This window comes from Symsagittifera roscoffensis, chromosome 5 (assembly GCF_963678635.1).
Source record: "Symsagittifera roscoffensis chromosome 5, txSymRosc1.1, whole genome shotgun sequence".
NCBI lineage: Eukaryota > Metazoa > Xenacoelomorpha > Acoela > Convolutidae > Symsagittifera > Symsagittifera roscoffensis.
This window is the reverse complement of record NC_087066.1, coordinates 29017746-29038051: the sequence shown is the minus strand read 5'-3', so window position 1 is coordinate 29038051 and position 20306 is coordinate 29017746. Positions and strand designations below refer to the sequence as shown.

The 20306-nt window shown below is 35.5% G+C and overlaps 2 protein-coding genes across 2 annotated transcripts in view; both read left to right on the top strand.

The window, feature by feature from the left end:
* LOC134846088 (uncharacterized) overlaps positions 1-20306 on the top strand; it is a 322069-nt gene that overhangs the window by 178732 nt on the left and 123031 nt on the right. The gene's annotated exons all lie outside the window — the stretch shown is intronic.
* Positions 1-20306, top strand: part of LOC134845650 (glycine receptor subunit alpha-4-like) — a 62352-nt gene that overhangs the window by 3193 nt on the left and 38853 nt on the right. The window contains exon 2 of the mRNA XM_063862668.1: positions 10981-11081. Coding sequence (XP_063718738.1) covers positions 10981-11081 — 101 coding nt within the window. The remainder of the gene's footprint in view (positions 1-10980; positions 11082-20306) is intronic.

Here is a 20306-nt window from a genome sequence, read left to right as displayed (position 1 = left end):
ACTTGTATAAGGGGAACGCAATAATGCAACTGTTTCCAAGGAAATTCAAACCATAATGTCATCGGGACATGATTAAACTTTGCAATACTTTTCATCGGTGATTAGCTACTTTTGAGTTCTTAAGATTATATGTTTTTAAAGGATTCTCGACATATAAAGCTTTTTTCTCAAACCTGCCAAACTTTGGAGCAGATTATTTATCAATGATTTACTGTAAGCGTATTATATTTTTCTCGCTCAATCAAATCCTCAGTTAAATAAGTTTGAAATATCTGAAAAAACATAGTAGAGTTGTTTAAGACTGAGCAAAATGAATATTTTGTCTGAATAAATCTTCTACAAATATCACAAGTAATGGATTTCATTCCGAAATGAAACAAGACTGCTCGTATCAGGGCGAAGCCCTGAGTGTTCCGGTTGCTTTTTAAGGTCTATGGAGCAGTAATAACATGAAAAATTTAAACGTTGAAAAAAAATTCAAATTTTTTCTAAAAACATCCACCACACGTCATATTAAATACAAAAAGATAGATTTTGCTCCTATTACCAAATCAATTATGGCACGTTTGGAACGTTTTCTATGACGGATTATATCTCCGCTTACGTGTTTATAGCGCAAAATTGCAATCTTTAAAACCCCGTAACTTTACAAAAAATGATCACAGGTGAAATATCTTTTCAAATTCGAGCTCAGGACAACAATACCTTTCGATTGATAAAAAAACTTACGTCAAAAATGGCTGGATAAAAACTCGAAATTTGTCTGAAGAAAAAAAAACCACCCCGAGCACAAATATTCCGTTACTTTCGTTACAAAAGTCGGAACAATAATACAATCTAGTCGATTAGATATCAAGTAATAAGTCGGTGCCAATTGATACAAGCTAATCGATTCTGTGCCAAGAGACAATTCAGCGAGAAAAAATGCAGACAATTCGGCAAAAGTTATCGAGAAAACGCAGTCAAATATCTTTCTATCAAAATGGCACTGACCGAGTGTGACCACTTGCTCAGCTGTACTAACTTTCGACAAGACTGGTTTTTACCACGTGAATTCGTTATTGCCGGCATTCTATTCTTTAAACGGATTAAGTTTGCTTACTTTTGGACAAAATTTTGAGTTTTCCTACTGCCATTTAAAATAAATGTGGTAGAATTTCAATTTAACAATGATAAAACTAAATTAAAATCTTCTAAATGTAAATTTTTCGTAAAACTCAAAAAGATGTAATTCACATTATTTTGATCAATTAGCTTGCCTCATTTAAATTTGGAGCATTTGCAGAGCCTGGTTAACTTGCCACTGATGCTCCATAAAAACATTGCATGCTAATCATCACAAATGGATGTATCGGCCGTTTATAAATACAACTTTAAAAAATGATCGCAAGCGAAATATTTTTGTTCTATGGTGAACTCAGGGCATATTTTTTAGACTGAAAAAAAAGATACTTACCAAATTATTCCTAAAAATCCAATTTGGAGTTAAAAAATTGTCTGGAAAAACCATACTTGCAAAAGCATAGGCTTTCTTCGAATTTTGGAAATTTTAGCTGTTTGATTTTGACTGAAGTCTACTTCTCTGAAATGTTTCGGTTTTTTAGCCAAGCCTGAATTTAATTGAGCCAAATGATCTCAATATGAGTTGAATTTTCACAAATTGATTCAAATCTTACCGGTATTCGGATACGGTGCTCTGAGTCTTCAATCAGATGTGTCATTCCTACCAACCTGAAAAGTAGAGAAACCAACAGAGAAACCGAGAATTATACCTTTTCTCCGTTCTGCTCGTGCCAAAATTTTTGCTTTTGCGAATTACTTTTGCCAAATTTTGAGACTAAACCGTTGGTCAAAAACCCTTGCTTCTAGCTCATTCACAGACGAAATGATAAAGTGGATAGTACAGCTGACTCAAAAAATCTGGCCTGGGTTCGGCTCACCTTTTTTGTTTTTTTTCTGATAAAAAAAACTAACACTTATTCGACAATCAATGGTACTATTTTACTACGGGGGTGAAGCGGTTAGCATGTGTGCCCTTTAGCATGCGCAGTTGGAATAATTACTCTGTGATATATTTTGCCGCCTTTGACTTGAATTGGGGCATTGGTAAGTAGTGAACGGTTTTTCTATAGCTAAAATGTTCTTTATTCAAGTTTCACCAAGCTGCATGCGCCGTAAAAATAATTACCGAGTGATAATCGGCACGCATGCTAATAGGCCGGTCCCCTTTTACGTCCATATAAATAACTGACCATTAAAATAGTTCGACTAAAAACTTTCGATAGGCTGCCCTAAAATCAGCCTTCAGGATGTCATTGCTTCTTCAACTTCCCACAGCACCGTCTTTGTTTCATTAGGGATTTGATCCGTACTTTCGGAAACCATATATCGGGTATTAGTCGAAATTTGAAATATGAAGCTACAAGTTTTATGTACTTATCATTATTCATATCCGCATATTACCGAGATGGAGAAAAGATGGAGTAATACATTCTTTTTATTATTTTCTCACCCCCGATCAATATATACCATAAAACCCATTGGGCTTTATTAAAATTAAAATTGAAAATTACTTTATCATCGTAAATTTCCAACGGCTGTTCTTTTTTAGAAATTGAAATGAACAAATTTAATTAGGCCCTGCAGACAAAAGGTCATAAAAACAGCCTGATCATTTTTTCATCTTGTTTTGAGCACATTTTTTATTAGTTTACTCAGTTAAAAGCCCTGAATTTTTAGTATGGGGTGGTTCCTTCGTAGAATGTATTATGTGTGAACAATTAATTCTAACGAGCTTCCGGGAATAAAATTGTTGAAAAGATATCTCTATATCTCTTTTGATCAAGAATCGTAAATTTTGGCTCAGCCTAAAAGTACCAAAAGTATAACAGTTTGTGCCAAAAACAGAGGATTTCCAAAATTTGTAAATGAAAACGCTAAGGGGGGACCCTTTCATTTTCAAGTAAATTTACAATGATTCAGCTAATTTTTTATTTACATAAATAAACTTGCAGTAGTTTTGCTTTTGTGATTGCTTTGAAATGCTGTTTTCTGTGGCTAGTTTTAAGTTGTTTTTCAGGCATTTTTTTGTCCTACATGACTATAGTTTGGACCACTCCAACATTTTAGAGAAGAACGTTATCAAAACCGATATAAGAGAAGGACAAGTTTGGTTTAACCTAGCAGAAAACTGATGATTGCCGAAAAAAGGCAAAATTACGATTCCTGCTTCTGATCGAAATATGGCCACCAAAATTGGTTCAAGACAAATACAATAGCCATTTTAATCAGTTAAAATCCCGTTTTGCTTTATTTATTTTTCACATATTTGTATAATAAATTGAGATTAACTTTGAATTCAAGTAGATAAACAAAAATGTTGATTAAAATCAGACTGGATCAAAACAACACTTTTTTGATCAACCTAAACGGGTCTCTAAGCTCCTCGGAATAAAATACTTTGGCAGTCGGTGGGGTTTCAAGAGCACCTTTGGGATACCAAACCGGATTCGGGGTATTAATTCTAGGTCGATTTAGACAGGAAAGTTGTTTCCAGTAAATTGACAAGGAATCTAGAGCCATGCGGACTATTTCATGGTTTATAACATCCGGTAAATGTTGTTCTACATGGTCAAATTTAGTTATGTCTCTTCGAAGTGAAAAAAGCATGTGAGATCTCTTAGAAACGTGACCGCGAATTAACTACATCTTTAAATCATTTTCTCAACTAATATTAGCTATATATGCTTCGTCATGAATGAAGAAAAAACAAAATAAAACAAAAAATGTTATTGTTTACGATGTCAACTTCTTGTTCATACAATCTCTATTAAATATAATTATATTGTTCAAATTTTAATTTGATCGCATTTGTTTGAAAAAGTTTACAAAATTTTGTATAAAAGTTAGTATGAAAGCAGGGGCGGACCTAGGATTTTCTCGAGGGGGGCGGATTTTCAAAATTTTGTCCTCCTTTTTTTAGGTCAATCAAAATGATTTTCCGACCTCCCCCAAAACGGTACAAAGACCCTGAAGAACCCTGTTTTGGCAAAAATTTCTGCGCCGCACCCAAAATTTTGAATTAACGGTCAAAAAGGGGTTTTTCGGCACTTTTTGGAAAATTTTGACCAAAAAATTGCGTTTTTTTTGGCGCGCGCTCCGCTCTCAATAATATGAGTTGGCGGTGAAAAATTTTAGTGTCTGTTACCAATAATGGATATCTCAAAATAGTACAAGAGGGGACCCTTTTGGCCGGCAGGGGGTCGAATCCCTGAGGGGAGAAGAAGCGTCCGCCCCCATCCCCCCAAATCCACCCCTGTATGAAAGATAGGTTACAAAACTAAACAAGACTGCTCGTCTCAGGGCGAAGCCCTGAATGTTCCGACTGCCTTTTAAGGTTTATGGAGCAGTAATAACATTAAAAAATTAAATGTAATAAAACAAAATGAAATTTTTTTTTTAAATTTGTAATTTTTTATGAAAATCATCACCCCACACGCCATATAAAGTACAAAAGGATAGATTTCGCTGCTTGCAACAAATCAATTATGGCAAATAAGCTTCTTTCAACCAATTCGGAACAATTTCTAAGACGGATTAACTCTCCGCTTACGCGTTAATAGCGCGAAATATATCGCGCGTTAATTGTCCCAAATTATCCAAAATGGCAATCTTTAAACCCCCATAACTTTACGAAAAATGATCACAAGTGAATTATTTTTTCAAATTTGAGCTCATGACAACAATACCTTTCGAATGAAATAAAAAAATTCCGTCAAAAAAGGCTAGTTAAAAAGTCGAAATTTGTCTGAAGAAATAAAAACCCACCCCGAGCACAAATATTCCGTTACTTTCGTATCGAAAGTCGGAACAATAAATTGACAATTTAATTATCATTTGATCATTAAATATGTTAAGTAAGTGAAATAATGTTCTCATTAAATTTATGAATTTCAATAAGTTCGATTTTTTTCTCCCCGAAATAATTTTTTTTCTGGAGTGTACAGTTGATCCAAATTTTCACATTTAGAGACTTTATTAAAACTGATCCAGAAGTTGACAAAAAACATCAGTTTATTTTGGTGTTAGAGAATATTTTGACGTGTATTTCAACGTCAAGGCGGGGCAGATTTGGTTATTTAGAGATTAATCACTAATCCCGGGGCACTGTACCCCTAGCTGGTAAAATACCACAAAACACTCAAAATATACCTTCACTTGTTTCTATCGCTGACTTACTAGCAAGATCAAATTCTGAAGACAATGACAGTTTGAACTGAGATAATAGCAAGTAACACTTGCTAAAAAAGGCAGGTTTGATTGTCATGTTAGCCAATTTCATGCTAGCTGTTGCCGGGAAACAAATTACCTTAGCAATTTACTTTTTTCTATTTTGGCTGAGACATTTGATAACACTCTCAAGTAACGAGCACATATAGCTGATTCTCTAGACATTTTGAAAACTTTGCGCAATTTTTTTTTTACAAAAGACAGAACAACCGAAAGAGCTGATTTGCTGGTAGCAAAATTTGGGAAGGAACTATAGTTGATAGGCTATGATTCTTTTCCGCGATGCCACATCCTTACACAAGAAAACGGTCAAAGTCAGAGAAAAAATTGAGAACGTTTCATTGGTTGAGCCACACCAGAAAATACACAATGTCTTGTTTACACAGAAATGCACATCTTTCCCTTAATAAATTATTTGCTCTTTTATTAAAAACCCTTTTTAGACAAAGTTTATTCCGAGTTGTTGCCTAAAAAATGTATTTTTTGTTTAATGTTAGCATTAAACAAGAACAGGAATTTATTCTGAAATTGAAACAAGACTGCTGGTATCAGGGAAAGCTTTGAACGTTCTGACTGTACTCTAAGGTCACGTTGAAAAAGATTTTGATTGAAACAAAATGATAGACTATGTTTTTGTTTTCATGGTTTTCAACTCAACATGTATCAAAGTGTAATATTTAGCGTCAGCTAGCAATCTATTAGAATTTGAAGTAATCAAAATTCCTGCCTCAAATGAATTTTGAAAGTTACTTGAAGCCCAGACAGAAAGTTGGAAAGAAAGTTACTTGGGGAATGCTAGTTCCAGAATTAATGAAACTTTGTTTCAAATTGAATGAGTCGATTACAAACGTTTAATATTTAATTTTAAAGTTTATACCAGTTCATTTAAAAAAGCATTACATCAAACAGATCATAATTTTTTTTTACCTCGGATTGATATGGTTGCCTCTCTCAAAATTCGTTATTACAAATTTTTGAACTAAGAATTGGTTAAAAAATGGGCCACATAATTTTTTCGTGTCAATTTTTTTTTGTCAAGTTGCTGGCAGTAATCTCCTGCTATTCATAAATTGATCGTTTTTTAATCAACTGTAAAATATTTGTGACTTTTTTTTGAAAATATTCGTTACAAGATGCTATAAATTGGAGTTTGCTATCTCATTTCGTCATAAATTGCTATAGAAATTGAAGCGCGGTAGCAAAAATTATTGTTTTGCTCTGACACGATCAATCATGTTGTTTTCACTTTTGAAAAAAAAGACGGAAAGTTTGAGCTCGTCGTGGTAATTTTCTTCCGACAAGTTTTGACTTTTCACCAGCCCTATACAACGGTCTTTGATGTTCATGAAGCGATGACATCAACAGAAAATTACAAATTGAAAAAAATCAAAGCGTTAACAGCTAACTAATTCATTTCAGATATAATTGAAGTATTGTTGTAATAGTCTAGCAATTGTATAAAAATACACAAAATCAAATAAAATCAAAAACTGCCAAGATGGAAAATTTACTTTTTCATTTTAGTCCGTGTTTTTTGGACCCATTGGCTTTCCTCAATTCTAATCGAATTGATTTCAGAGACGGGTTATTTGCCACGTATAACACACGTTAAAATCAAACTGGTAAATTAATTGTTCCGATTTTCGATAAAAACGAAATATTTGTTTGGTAGGGTTTTTTACTCAGTCAGTCTTTTGCGGTCAAAAAAAAAATAGTTTTTGAGGACAAATTTTCATACTCCAGTGAAAATATTGACCATCTAAAATCAAATAAAAAAATTATTCACATCCGATTGTTCTGGCAAAAAATTTGAAAGTTTCAAATTTCGCCATAATTTGGGCTAATTTATGCTATTAAATTGACGCTAGCTAATCGGTCGTATAATTTTCGTGCGACTCAAATGTCTCGCGACTCAATTTTCGTGCGACCTCTGAATTTGTCCAAAATTTATAGTTGTTCCATATTTGCTTTTCCAAAAAAAAGCTATTTGATATGGATTAAGAGGCAGTCGGAACATTAAGGGCTTTGCCCTGATATACGAGCGGTCTTGATGTCTCAAAGCGCCGTAACTTTGCAGCAAACATTGATCGCAGTTTAAATATTTGGTGAGAGAGTTGCACCAAATTTTTCCAGCCTCTTTTAGAAATCATTGTCAAAATTGGCAAGTTAACAGTTGATAATTGTCTCGAGGAAAAAACTACTCTGAGCAGAAAAATTTTGAAAATCTTGGAAAACCGTAGAAATTAGGTTTTGCCAGCAAATACCCTCTAAATTTTTTCCCCTTAAAAAATTGCAGATTGGCTCCTGAATGGTTAGTCGAATTATTTACGCGACATTCTTTGAACTAATTGGAAATAAATTGTCACTCAATCATAGAATTATTTTCTCAGAAACGCTGAAAATTGTTTCAATTTAGACGTTACAGAAAAAAATTATCCATGATCAGATGGGCTCATTGTATGAAACGGCAAGTAACTGGTCTAATTTTGAGAAGTGATTACTCGTGAAATCTATCATTTCTTTTATATTGAAAAAGTACATGACTTATCCTCAAAAAGGTCGATAGTTTTTGATTGTTTCCTGTTTCTTTCAAAACTCATTCACACAGAAACCCAAAACAATACCAAAGCCAAAGTCCAATTTCAAACTTTTTGAACCGTAACATTATAACTATACAACTAAACAAACGATTCTTGATTTGGAAGCAAGCGCCGGGATAAGTTGAATTAATCTGGAAAAACGTGCAGTCATACGCATCAAGGAGTTGAAGTATAAATTATAAGAAATTTTATTTAATTTTCGGTCTCTTGTTTAAAAACAAAAGTTCTTCACATTGATTTAATTAACCGCTTCTTCTTATTTTTGTTTTATTTTCTAAATCAGGGAAATAAATTCCCAGAGCCATTCAATTTCTCAATGCCAGTCTAAATAAAAACACATGCTTTCAAATGAAGACGAAATTAAAGGTTGTGTTTAAATTCGGGGCTATATGAATTCAATTTCGCGTGTGATAAACTTAATTTGGCTGAAAATTTAAACACGATTCTGGGCTCCGCGAAGAAAGACAGTTTTTATCGGTGTGTTTGATTTCATTGTATGTTGCACGGGTATTTGGGCTTGATCGGAAACTTACTTAACGCTTACTTAAATCCCACCTTAAGCTTTTGATCGAAAGGTTCAATCTACCTTTGATTGGTATCAAATGTTCTGAAATAAACTAAAAGGACGCATAACATGGAGGTATTTTAAGTACAACCAAAAACACGGTAATAGATACATTGACCTGAAGTTTGTCCTGAAAACATTCCATGACTCTGTTTGCGCAGAAAAAACTCTGATGGTTAAGAGTTAGATTATCATGAAACTTTAATACTGAAACGTTCTGTCGACAAAAAATTTAATTGTAGCAATGGTGCAACTTATATATTGCGAAATTCGGAACAAAATATTTAACCTGAAAGTGGGTCATTTTGGTTTTTTAGTTTATCAAAAATTACGATTAACTTCTTACTTAAGGTTTAACGGATACTTATAGTACAGAAGCCAAAAAAATTCTGGAATGGTAAGTTCTCCTATGCGCAAAATTAAATTGAAATTTTGAATTAAGTTTTAGAAAATGCCATTTTTGGCGGATTCGCATTTTTTGGCCGAACTTGCAAAACAAATTGCATCCTGATATTTCCTTCACTTTTTGTCTGAGCAGTTTGAGGAAAACGCGTTTGAAGATTCAAATTTTGTTCGCTTTTTACTGTACATTTTAAATCAGAACTGCTTAAATGTGCTTTTTGTGAAGGTACTAAAACTGCAGCATGAAGTCGCAAAAGGATGTAAAAAATATACTAGAAGTCTCGCCAGATCCCGAGAATGAATAATCGTGGCGCAAAGTTGCGGATATTATAGAAAGTAGCCAAGCAGCAAAAAATTGTGCCAGGTTGTATCATGCATTTTAGCACATATGAGATTTATGGTTTCTGCAATTCGCAAAAGTTCTATGAAAGGTTCTTACGCCTGTCTTAGCATAGTCAACTTTTCCTAATTCTCTACACTCTAGAATAAATTATTGTTCCGACTTTCGTCACGAAAACAACGGAATATTTGTGCTCGGGGTTTTTTTCTTCAGACAAATTTCGACTTTTTAACAAGCCATTTTTGGCGGATGTTTTTTAAATCTTTCGATTGTTGTTCTCGACAATCAGACAATTTTTCATTTTTATTGAAAACCGATCAAAAAATGTTAAAAGTGATGCTCACCCAGTTACTAACATGCAATCATTGGGATATATGATTTTACGCGTGAGAAAACGCCCAAACATACGCAATAGTTCCCGGATTGCGGCCCCTACAAGCAACAAGCCTATCATACAATTTCAATTTTGGAGTCAATGGAAAAATGCTTATAATTACCGTGGAAGTAAATTGTATGATAAGGACTTTCCATCAAAAATTGATTATTGAAAATCATTAATATAAAGTTGTGGCACCTTTGCTACATGAGAGCAACTGTGGCACCGAGAAAAAAATGTGATCAAAAAATTTTTATTAGACAATTTTCATATATAAGAACTAAATACTATGCATTTTCCAAAAAAAATACAAAAATTTATCGCAAACTACTTCTGTGTTCACTTATGACTTTTTTACAAGATATATCCAAAAAACAGAAACAAACGTTTTGTTTAACAGGTGTAGAGCTTTTTTAAATATTTTGAGATACAAAGGATATTTTTCAACCACTGAATTGAAAGCTTGTAGCCAGATACAAAAAGTTATGTTTCTGGCATAAAACTTTGTTTTAAAGTCAAAACAATAGTTACGAGTCAAATCACCAAACACAGTTTATCAATTAAACTCTGATTATTGGTTCGAACAAAACACAAAATATCAAAACAGACTCAGAAGTTTTTTGTATTCCCTTTTAGGGAAAAAAGTTTATCATACAATTTCATGATAAAGAATTTTTTTTGACTATTTTCATACAATTTTTGTTTTAAAAGCTTGATATTCATTTGTGAGTGTGAAATGACGACTTATGATTAAGCATCATTGTATAAAAAAAATAATTATTATGCTGTTTCCAAACAATTTTTAAAATGATATTGTATGAAATTGAATTACAAGCATTTTTATTTTTGTGAATTTGGAAGTAAGCAATTTTTTAAAGCCCGGGTTCCCAACCCTAGGTTGATGGGTCGGAACAATAAAATTTTGTTCGCTTGTTAATCGATCATAAGAGCAGAGCGAACATTAGAAATAGATAAATCCAACAAACAACAAACAAGGCTAGATTTTAAAAGCTGTTTTATAATCTCAATTGCTGTTAGAACAGTAAAACTATATATTTGCTACATTTCTTGCAAACACTCAATTTAGGTCAGATGGTTTGAAGTTATGCTTCAAAAGGTCGCTTGGATCAATTAATCAATCACTCAATCTCACAATTTTGTTGCTTTTTCGAAATTTGTTTCTTTTCTTTCTTGAATTTATTGTCCTATTTACATCCCTGAAAATGTCAACTGCTGAATGAATTTTATGAAAAGGCAAACAAAAACTGTGGAATAAGATAGACAAGTTGGTGAAGAAATCTTTGATGCAGTTTTTTCATTGTTTATTCATGCCACCTGAATTATAAATAAAATTGAACCTTTTTGACTTCAGGTATTTCCTTTGTTTATTGTTACTTGTTTGTTTTAGGTCGACCGATGAGCCCACCGTTAGTCCGGGAGATGTGAATGGGTACTTCTTGGACAGTCTGTTGGTCAACTATGATGGTCGAGTTAGACCCAATTTTGGAAGTCAGTAGTTTACTTGTTCAATCCCAATAGAAAAATCCGCGCATGCATGAGATACTATACCGTTCATTGATATATAAATAAATATTCTATATATTCTATTTATCAGTCCAGCAACATTTTTACGTGAAGTTTTATCTGCCCTATTAATTTTGTCGGGTCAAACAGATCTAAAGACAGGCAGTTAGCCATGCAGCAATCGAAGTTTAGTCAAAGAATTAACCGTGAAGTTCCTTCAATTTTGCACAACTTCACGCATAATGATTTGATGTAATTTTTCTGTCATATGGGTATTATGCCAAAATAATAACCCGCCAAGTTCGAGTCCATAAGCGTTCACCTTTTGATAGCTTATGATTTAGTAATCAAAGTGATTTTTTTTGGTCCATTGCTCTGCATTCTTTGGAGCGTTATCAAAAAATTTATCAACAATATCTGTGATCACGATAACATGTCTATAGATTCTTTTATGTGTTCTCAGAACATGTAATCAACATATGAAAGCTTAAATAACACAAGCAACAAAAGAAAATCGCATTCAAAACGACCCCGTCTGACATGATTTTTAAATACTAACTCGATCGGAAGTCGATATCGAGTTAGGGTTAAAAAGCATGAACAAATAAATGTTCTATTTCGCGTGTTTGAGTCGGTATTTTGAAATAGCAACTCTTTTACTTTGATATCATTTGAAGTTATAATTTGTAGCCTAGACTTAACGGTCTCACCAGTCCGTGGTTTATGTCTTCTTTTATCCTTTGCCGGGACAATTTCATGTTTCAATGGGCACAATCTTGGAATGGTAAAAAACAGGACGCCGGCATGCCAGTGACTCTAAATATTGACTCTGAAGTTATTTCTAAATATTGAACCAAAAGGTTACACAAACAATTTAAATAAAAACAGAAACTTACCATGTGAATGTCAACCCGACTAACATAAACAATTACGAGGAGTTTCATGGACCCTGTGGCCCGGACCAGGTCTAAGAATTTGCGAAGGGGTTCGAAATCTCATATAACTGAAGATTCGGCTCTATTTTAAGCCCAATAATGAGCAGTTTGAATTTTCTCAATGCTGTTAAAAAGAACTTACGTAACCAAAAGGCTGCTCGTGTCAGGACGAAGACCCGACTTTTCGGCTGGCGTAGTGTTCGATTTCACTAATAGAAAAATAAAAACAGATAAAACTTTGAGGAAAATTTTTTTTTTTGAAAATAAACTTCTCAAGTCCTCACGCTATTTAAAGTACAGAGAGATATTTTTAGCATGGAATAACTTATTCGTAAGAAAAAGACTGCTCAAAGCAAGGCAAAGCCCTCAGTTTTTTAAATGTTTTTTAAGGTAGATGGAGGAGTGCTGTCTTATGTAAGCACTTCATATGATGAACAGTTTAAGTTTGATTGAGTTTGAGTTTGATGGGATTCTGAATTGAGTAAATTAGTACCTGCCATCTTTCGATCTGAAATAGATAAAATTGTTATGATTTGAAATACAGTCGGAGATATTAACATTCTGAATGAAGCACCAATTTTTCACATGGCGCAACCAACAGCATAAGGCGCGGGAACGGTTGAAAACCACTTGGAATCACGGCGTTTCGGCAAAGTAAGTGCACGGAGAAAAAGATGTTATGGGAGCACTGGATTACTTGTTTTACCATGGAAGTAATACCGAAGCGAGGATTCAATCCGACCGATTTTTATTTCGAAAGGATGCTGACAGCGACGCAAATTGCGGCGCCGCCGAATGTGCATGGGAAAAACGGCGTAGAGGTGGAGCAAACTCTCATTTCCAATTTATATCTGTGCCTGGGGGCTTGATTAACTCCAAAATCGGAAAACCCACCTGGACTTGGCAACTACTAGATACCCAAGAGTACTTGACGAGTTTTGATGCTATTTTCAAGAAGAAAAGGAATGAATCGTTCGAAACAAACCAATTATTGTCAAGGAAACAGAGGGACGGTGAAACGTTGGAATTGTTTCACTCCGTACTCAGCGGCTCGCGGCGTGGTGCGACCTGGAGTCGGTGGAACGTATAATATTATGTTACGTATTCATCTTGAATATGTCAAAAAAAGAAGCGCAGACCGAGCTCTGCCGATCTACCAAACTCCAGACGAGATTTATCGAATCGCGCTATGATATGAACGAGAGGACAAGTACGACAAGACTTACAAAATTTTCATTGAAGGGTTAGCTTTAGACCAAAACGGAGCCAGTGAGCTCAATCCGAGGTGGATATTGCCGACCCTTCCGACGGGGTGGACGAAGCCCACTCAGGGTAGGAAACAGTGGTGAACCGGATCGTAAATGTTTCAATTGCGACCAGAGTGGGTTTATATTGGACCACATTGCGAGCTACTCGCAATTTTTGTAAAAAAAAAAGGGACCATATAAGCGCTTATGTCGAGGCCGAAAAGCCGCTGGAAGAGGATGCGTGGGCCTTATTCACGAGGATGGCACCGAGGAAGAGACTTACCAGGATCAGGACGAGAGCACATCGCAATACGGAAGCTCCGTCGGATGGATAAACGATCCAAACGAAGTAGCCCACGTATGAGATTCGGATTTTTCAAACAGTTACTTTGTTATAATGATCAAGCGGATAAAAGAGGAGGAACTGGAAGTAGCGGGTGCAAAACTAGCGCTTAAAGTTAATGGACATTCAACTCAACCCTAGGTTGATAGCGGATCGCCGATATCAATCTTTACAATTGGAGATTTTAAACGTACCTTGGGGAAGCAGAGTGTGCAGCTTCAGCCGATAGATCCAAAGAACGACCAATTCTGATATTATGGAACAGTCCCTTTAAATTGATAGGGAAAATGACCGCGGTTCTTTTTTCCAACGGATGGACGACCCGGGCGACAATCATTGAGATCGAGGCTGTCGCCCAGCAATCATGGGTAGAGATCTGATGCCGGCACTGGGACTGAAGCTGATTCAAGCGCCAGCGGAGGAAAGAGTTTTAAAGATCCAGGGGCAACTGGATACCGATGCACAGGGAGATGATCTTGATGACTGGGAGAAACTTTTCAGTAAAAAAATTAATAATCTTTTCATAGGGTAGGACGCATTTGTAAATATAAAGTTCATGCTGAATTTCTGAAAAATTTATCGCCTTAAAAATTTATCACACTGCAAGGTAAAGTAGATGAAGAGATCAATACTCACGGGCACATCGATAAACTGGAAGAGTGCTCGGACAAATACTTCCTCTCACTGATTGTCATCAGAGACGAATCTCTTAAGCTAGCACTGGAATTAAGGAAATTAAACAAGCAGGTTCAAAAAATAAGTGATAAATGCCGAAAATTGAAGAATTAATGGACATCGTGGGGCAAACAATAAGTGAACGCAAAATGGGGATGTTTTTTCACAATGATGGAATTTTCGTATGCGTGCGGACACTGTAAATTTTTGTTGGTGGGGGACAATTCTACCGTAGCATACAGTTTTAAGACGAGATTTTTTTGATTAACGACGATATCTGCTAAATTCCAACGGTCATGGACGCAATACTTTCGGAGTTTTCCTGTGCGAACGCTTTCAGTGATGAAATCTTAATTATATCTAAAAGTTGCGAAATTGAGCACATCGCGTTGGTGGCGTGCAAATTTGCAAGGAAAGAATGTGAGTGTTTGGGACACCGTATAAAAAATTCTGGCATCACCCTCCTAGTAAGAAAAACCGACCCCATTGATAAGTTAGATCTCTAAGTCTTTGTCGCAGTTATAATCCTTCGTGGTATCAAAGCATAAATTTTTGCCGGCGCTAGCGGAGTTTTCGACGCTGTTTAGTGCAGGTAGAAACCTAAAGCCAATATGCGCCAAAGTTGACATCGGAAAAAAATAAAAACCAAGAGAACCGAAAGAATGCCTACAATTGGACTTTTGGAGCCCAATCACGTGTCAAACGAATCAGACAAATACAACTTTGATTCGGCCAAGATATGCAGCAAAAATGACAGAAATGACAAAAATGACAGAAGTCTAAAATCTCTAAAACACTACATATCCCATCATGGCGTGCCAAGCAGAACTTACATGGACCAAAGGTCCAAGTTCAAATCAAAACCAATGAAAATCGTTGTGCAATAACCAAGAAATTGAAATTATAAACTCGCCATTGAACTATCATAGAGCCACGGGATGGGTAGATTGCATTGTAGGTAGTTTGATGAACTTTGTTTTAACTTGTGCAAACGAAAAGGTCCATGGGATCCTAGAATCAATGCTAGAACGCATAATTAGGGCTCTCAAATTTGCACCTACCGCTGCCTTAAAAATCATGCCATTCAAGGCATATCATGGTTGGAAAACCAATACAGTCCTAAGGAACCTTTTGAAAAAACCATCGCTCCAAAACCTTAACTGGGACAAAGTGTTACGACAAAAATCTGCATGTTAGGATAATAAAAACCCGCACGCCGATTGCATATTCCATTTGACACAAACCAACTGGAAACAAAAAAGGTCGGACAATGAATATGAGGCGGAGCAAATAAACCACCCGCGGAGGTTAGCGGATAGTCTGTTGGTCACTAGGCATGGAGACACACAAGACGCCAAGTGCGCGAGCGAATCCAGCGGCTTCAAGGGTACTAAGTCTTTTAACATTGGAGGCGAGTCGAGCCGACATAGCAAACAACCAGAAGTATTGTTTTGAAGGATTAACGACTGCAACCAGAGGCATAAGTTGTTCAATAGGAAAGTTATTAAGGAGTCTAAATAGACCATGATTCCAGAAAAGGGGTCTGTGCTTAGAAAAAGTGGCGTTGCGGAAAAACTACTCGGGCGTTGAAATTGTCGCCTACGGGGAAATACCTAAAACCATCGACGGTCGAGGACATCAGGCGAAAGCTGGCTAAAGATCGCCCCTCTAGATCGAGGGACACAGTGACCAAAATTAAAAGCCAGCCACGGTCCAAATCGCACCGCTAGGGACGACGACGATTAGGATTCGACCTCCGAGTACGAACCGTTACAATTTCCCGGCGTGATAGCTGCTAGACAAAAACCGGAGGAGGTCTGACAAGGCCCTAGCGGCGCGGCGACGATAACGAACAAAGACGAAAAAGTGTCAACGGATAAAAAACATGCCAACGGACAAAAGCAAGTTACTGAGAACCCGAACGAAAGCGAAACTTCACTTAAAAAGAAAACGAGGAGTTCCTTTAACGTGAACAAAGGGCGAGCGGAGATGAGTGCAAAGAGGGCAATTAAAAACGTGAAAAGACCTCAAAAACAGCGGTTACTGTCATACTGAAATCGCATGGTTCGGACGATACGAGATCGCGAAAAAGTACGAGGAAGAAAACGGCGGTGTCGAAACTCGGAGAAGTGATGATTAACAGCATTTTCAATGGGGAAAAAGGATAGAGGAGCGCTTCAAAGGGACACTAACTGAAATTCGGACGTGCCTTCGGATGCCGGAGAAAAAGTTAAATCTAAAACTAAATGCTCGGTAGAGGGTCGAGCTTTGGTCTAAAACTCAAGTGAATTTTTGTTTTGTGAATTTTTAAATTACAATTTAAATTTAATTAAGCTAGAGGGAATGTCGTTTGTATACATTTCATATGATGAACAGTTTGATTGAGTTTGTTTAAAAGAGCCCTTGGTGCTGTCTGTTATTCTGGATTGAGTTAATTAGTACCTGCCATCTTCATACTGAGTGTGCTCTCGACTTGAAATAGTTGAAGTTTTTATGATTTGAAACACAGTTGGAGATTTTTGAATTCTGAATTGAAAAACCGATTTATTCGTTTTTCACATTGCTCTCTTAAAAAACTGATGAACGTTTTAGAAATAAAAATCAAACGTTGGAATTTTCTGACTGCCCGTCAATTGTTATCGAAATTTTTTTGGTGAAAGAAGTTTCAGCAAAACAATGAATTATAGGCTGATAATAATTTAAAATGGAATTTGTGTCGTGTCTGGAATTCATTAAACCATTTACCTTACCTGCCATTTACCTGCCTGTTTGGAACAATCTTGTAGTGTGTAATATTTCGCCATGCGTGTACAATGTGAGGCGAGCAGTTAATACAGAATCAGATTAGGTTACTACAGAGGTGTCTACACCCGGTTGGGCCCATGCAGATCAAGAGGTTGATTCATCGGGGAGCCAGAGTATTATAAATTGGTCTAAAGAAAAAACCACACAACAATAAATTTGCATTCAGTAATGAATACACAATAAAACACGTCTCAATTCATTATTGGACTGTTTCTAAAATGATTTAAATCTTCGCTCTGCGTTGATAGCTCCAAAAAATGCACAAAACAGTTGAATTTTGCCAAACTAGCAATCTTTAAGCCCCCATATTTTGACTAAGAATGATCACAGTAGAAATATGTAGAAAGCTAGAGAATAGTTGCTTTTATTGTTGCGCTTGATTTGGACTTATTGTTGAAATCTTTGACCTTCACCATCAAAATGATCGAAAATAATCCAAAAAATTACGTTGATTTTTTGAAAAATCTTCCCCCAGATTCCAATATTGACCCTAAATTAATGATTCGTATTATCACTAGCCTTTTGACAAGAGTTGATTATCTTGAAAATGTATAAAATGAAAGAACCCAGCAAATAATTGACTTAAAAAACAATGTTTTTAATCCCGAAAAGCGAGTAAATTTTCAGGAAAGATATTCGAGCAAAGATTGTTTAATTTTTTCGAATTTTGATATCAACCCATACTCCCCAACTGATTTCCGACATGTGCAACCTAGTTTACCATTACTTTGGTGGCTATGTGTTATCAACGGGAGCTATCAAGGCATGTCATCTTCTTCCGACGCGCAAGGATTCTGGAAGGAATGTTCCAATTATTTTAAAGTTTGTCTATTTTTCGGACAAAGAGGAGTTTTTTGGAAGGAGGCCAATATTATCTGGTCACAAGGGTGTACAGGGAAAAAGTTTATTCATAAATGAGCGTTTGCCGAAATGAGATATGGAAATTAAAAGGAAATCCGATGACTTGAATCTTATTACAACGACTCATAACTGCCAAGTGAACGTTTTTTGCCGACGACCATTTTATTCCCAAAGTGTAAAAACTCTTGCTGGAGTGGAACAACTAGCTAGTATTGCAGCCAAAAAACAGATCAGTCAAAACAACCCAAGATCTAACAACTATGCTCATATAAACCAGCTCATAAAACCTACAACACTGGGCGTCCACTAAACATCAATTCAACTCCTGGTGTTTCGAGGAGATGGTCAGAGAGGAATTTTTTGCCAGAAATATTGAATCTTGATGATCAGGCCTCGAAGAAGTTAAATACTGAAAAGAAATGGGAAGCGCTCAATGCAGAGAAAAGAGTAACCGAAGTAGCTAACAAATAAATTCAATCAACTTGACTGAAGACCTATTTTATTTCGTTTGATATGGAGAGAAATGTAGAAGAACGTCATATGGGCGACTTAAAAACAGTTTTTATAATTTTCAAAAATAAGGTTCCTCAGATGCCATCATGACCAACTCGTTGTAGATATTAATCAGTTAGAACAAAAACCTTTGATTTTTGCGTTTTGTGAAGCCTGGCTGTGTGATAATGATTATCTGAATTTCTATCAACTTGATGGCTACTAGCCCTTAATTTCTTAACACCGGAAATATCAACGAGGTGGCAGATGTGCGTTTTATGTGCGCGATGATGTTAATTTTCAGTTACACAACGTAGAGGTTAATTTCGAATGCATCAACATATCTACCGTGTATATGTAAGTCAAGACCAATATTTCTGTTGTCTATAAACCACCACAGAGCAAAAATGAGAATAACCTTCTGTACTTAAATGCTTTGAAAATATTTTTCTTGTTTGTGGCGTTTTAAATATCAACACTTTAAATTGCAAGCCAATTTCAAAATCATATTTTAATCTAAATAAAAGATGTGGTGCGCATGTTTTGAATAGCGATCCAACTCGCATTAATCCGACATCGAATAAATGTATTTTGATCATTTATTTGCTAATTTTGACGCCAACGTAAAAACACTGGTTTCAACTATTTCTGATCATTTTCCCCTAATTATATCTGGTTACGTGAATATTGATCGGCAAGAAAATCAAGATTACCTCTAAAGAAATCTTAAAAATCTTTACTGTGGCGATAATATTTATAAATATTTATTTCTCTTAGAAAACAAATTGTCAAAATTTTATAAGCTTAGTGATCCCAATGAGAAATTGTGTCTGTTAGTTGAATCCATACTTTCAACAATTGATCGTTTTGCTCCCTTAGAAAAACCGAAATCATAAAAACAGTCATGGGTTACCGATTCAACCAAAAAGGTCCTCAAAAACCGCGATCGCCTTTTCAGAAAATGGCTACAAAATCCTACTGAATCGAATAAACTGAAATATTCTCAAGCTAAAACTTCAGCAACTAAGTTAATAAGAAATGAAAAAAGAGTTTATTATGATAAAAAAGTTGGGAATGGTAGAAGTTCAAAAACGCTAATCCAGGTTTTTAATGAATTTTGCAAAGAAAGCTCCAGAAACATTTGGATGTTGATGATTTTAATGAATTTTTTGCCTCAATTGGCAAAAAACTGAAGAATCCTGAATTTCATTACTAAGAAGCGTTGGGTTATGTAGATCGCATCGAAAATTCACTGGTTTTCTATGAAATTACAAGAGTCGTTAGTGGTTATTTTCTTCAAGGCTTAATAGATGCAAAAGTTTTCCCCTTTTTAAGAGGGGTTTGAAAGAGTCTGTGGAAAATTAGAGACCTTTTAGTTTATTCAGTTCACTCAGCAAAGTTTTCCAAAAGATAATATTCAATAGAATGTATAACCTTGCTAACAAACAGATGATTCTTTATGTAAAACAGTTTGAAAAAAAAAGTCATGCGTGGTCGCATTAATCGAATTCACCGAATTTATTAGAGATGGATGGGACAAAAAACTGGTTGGTAAATCATGCCTTGTTGATCTCAAAAAAGCATTTGACACCATAAATCATGATCTTCTCGTGGCAAAATTGGAAAAATACGGCTTTAGAGGCCGAATTCATTGTCTTGTGAAAAAATACTTTACAAAACGGTTTTAATTTGTTCAAACTGAAAATAAAATGTCTTCCGGTCGCTTCATTAGATGTGGAGAACCGCAAGGGTCGGTTTTAGGTCCGTTTTTGGTTTTAATAAATATAAATGATCTTCCGACAGTTGCTGAAGGATCTGAGGTTGTTCTATTTGCTGATGATACTACAATATG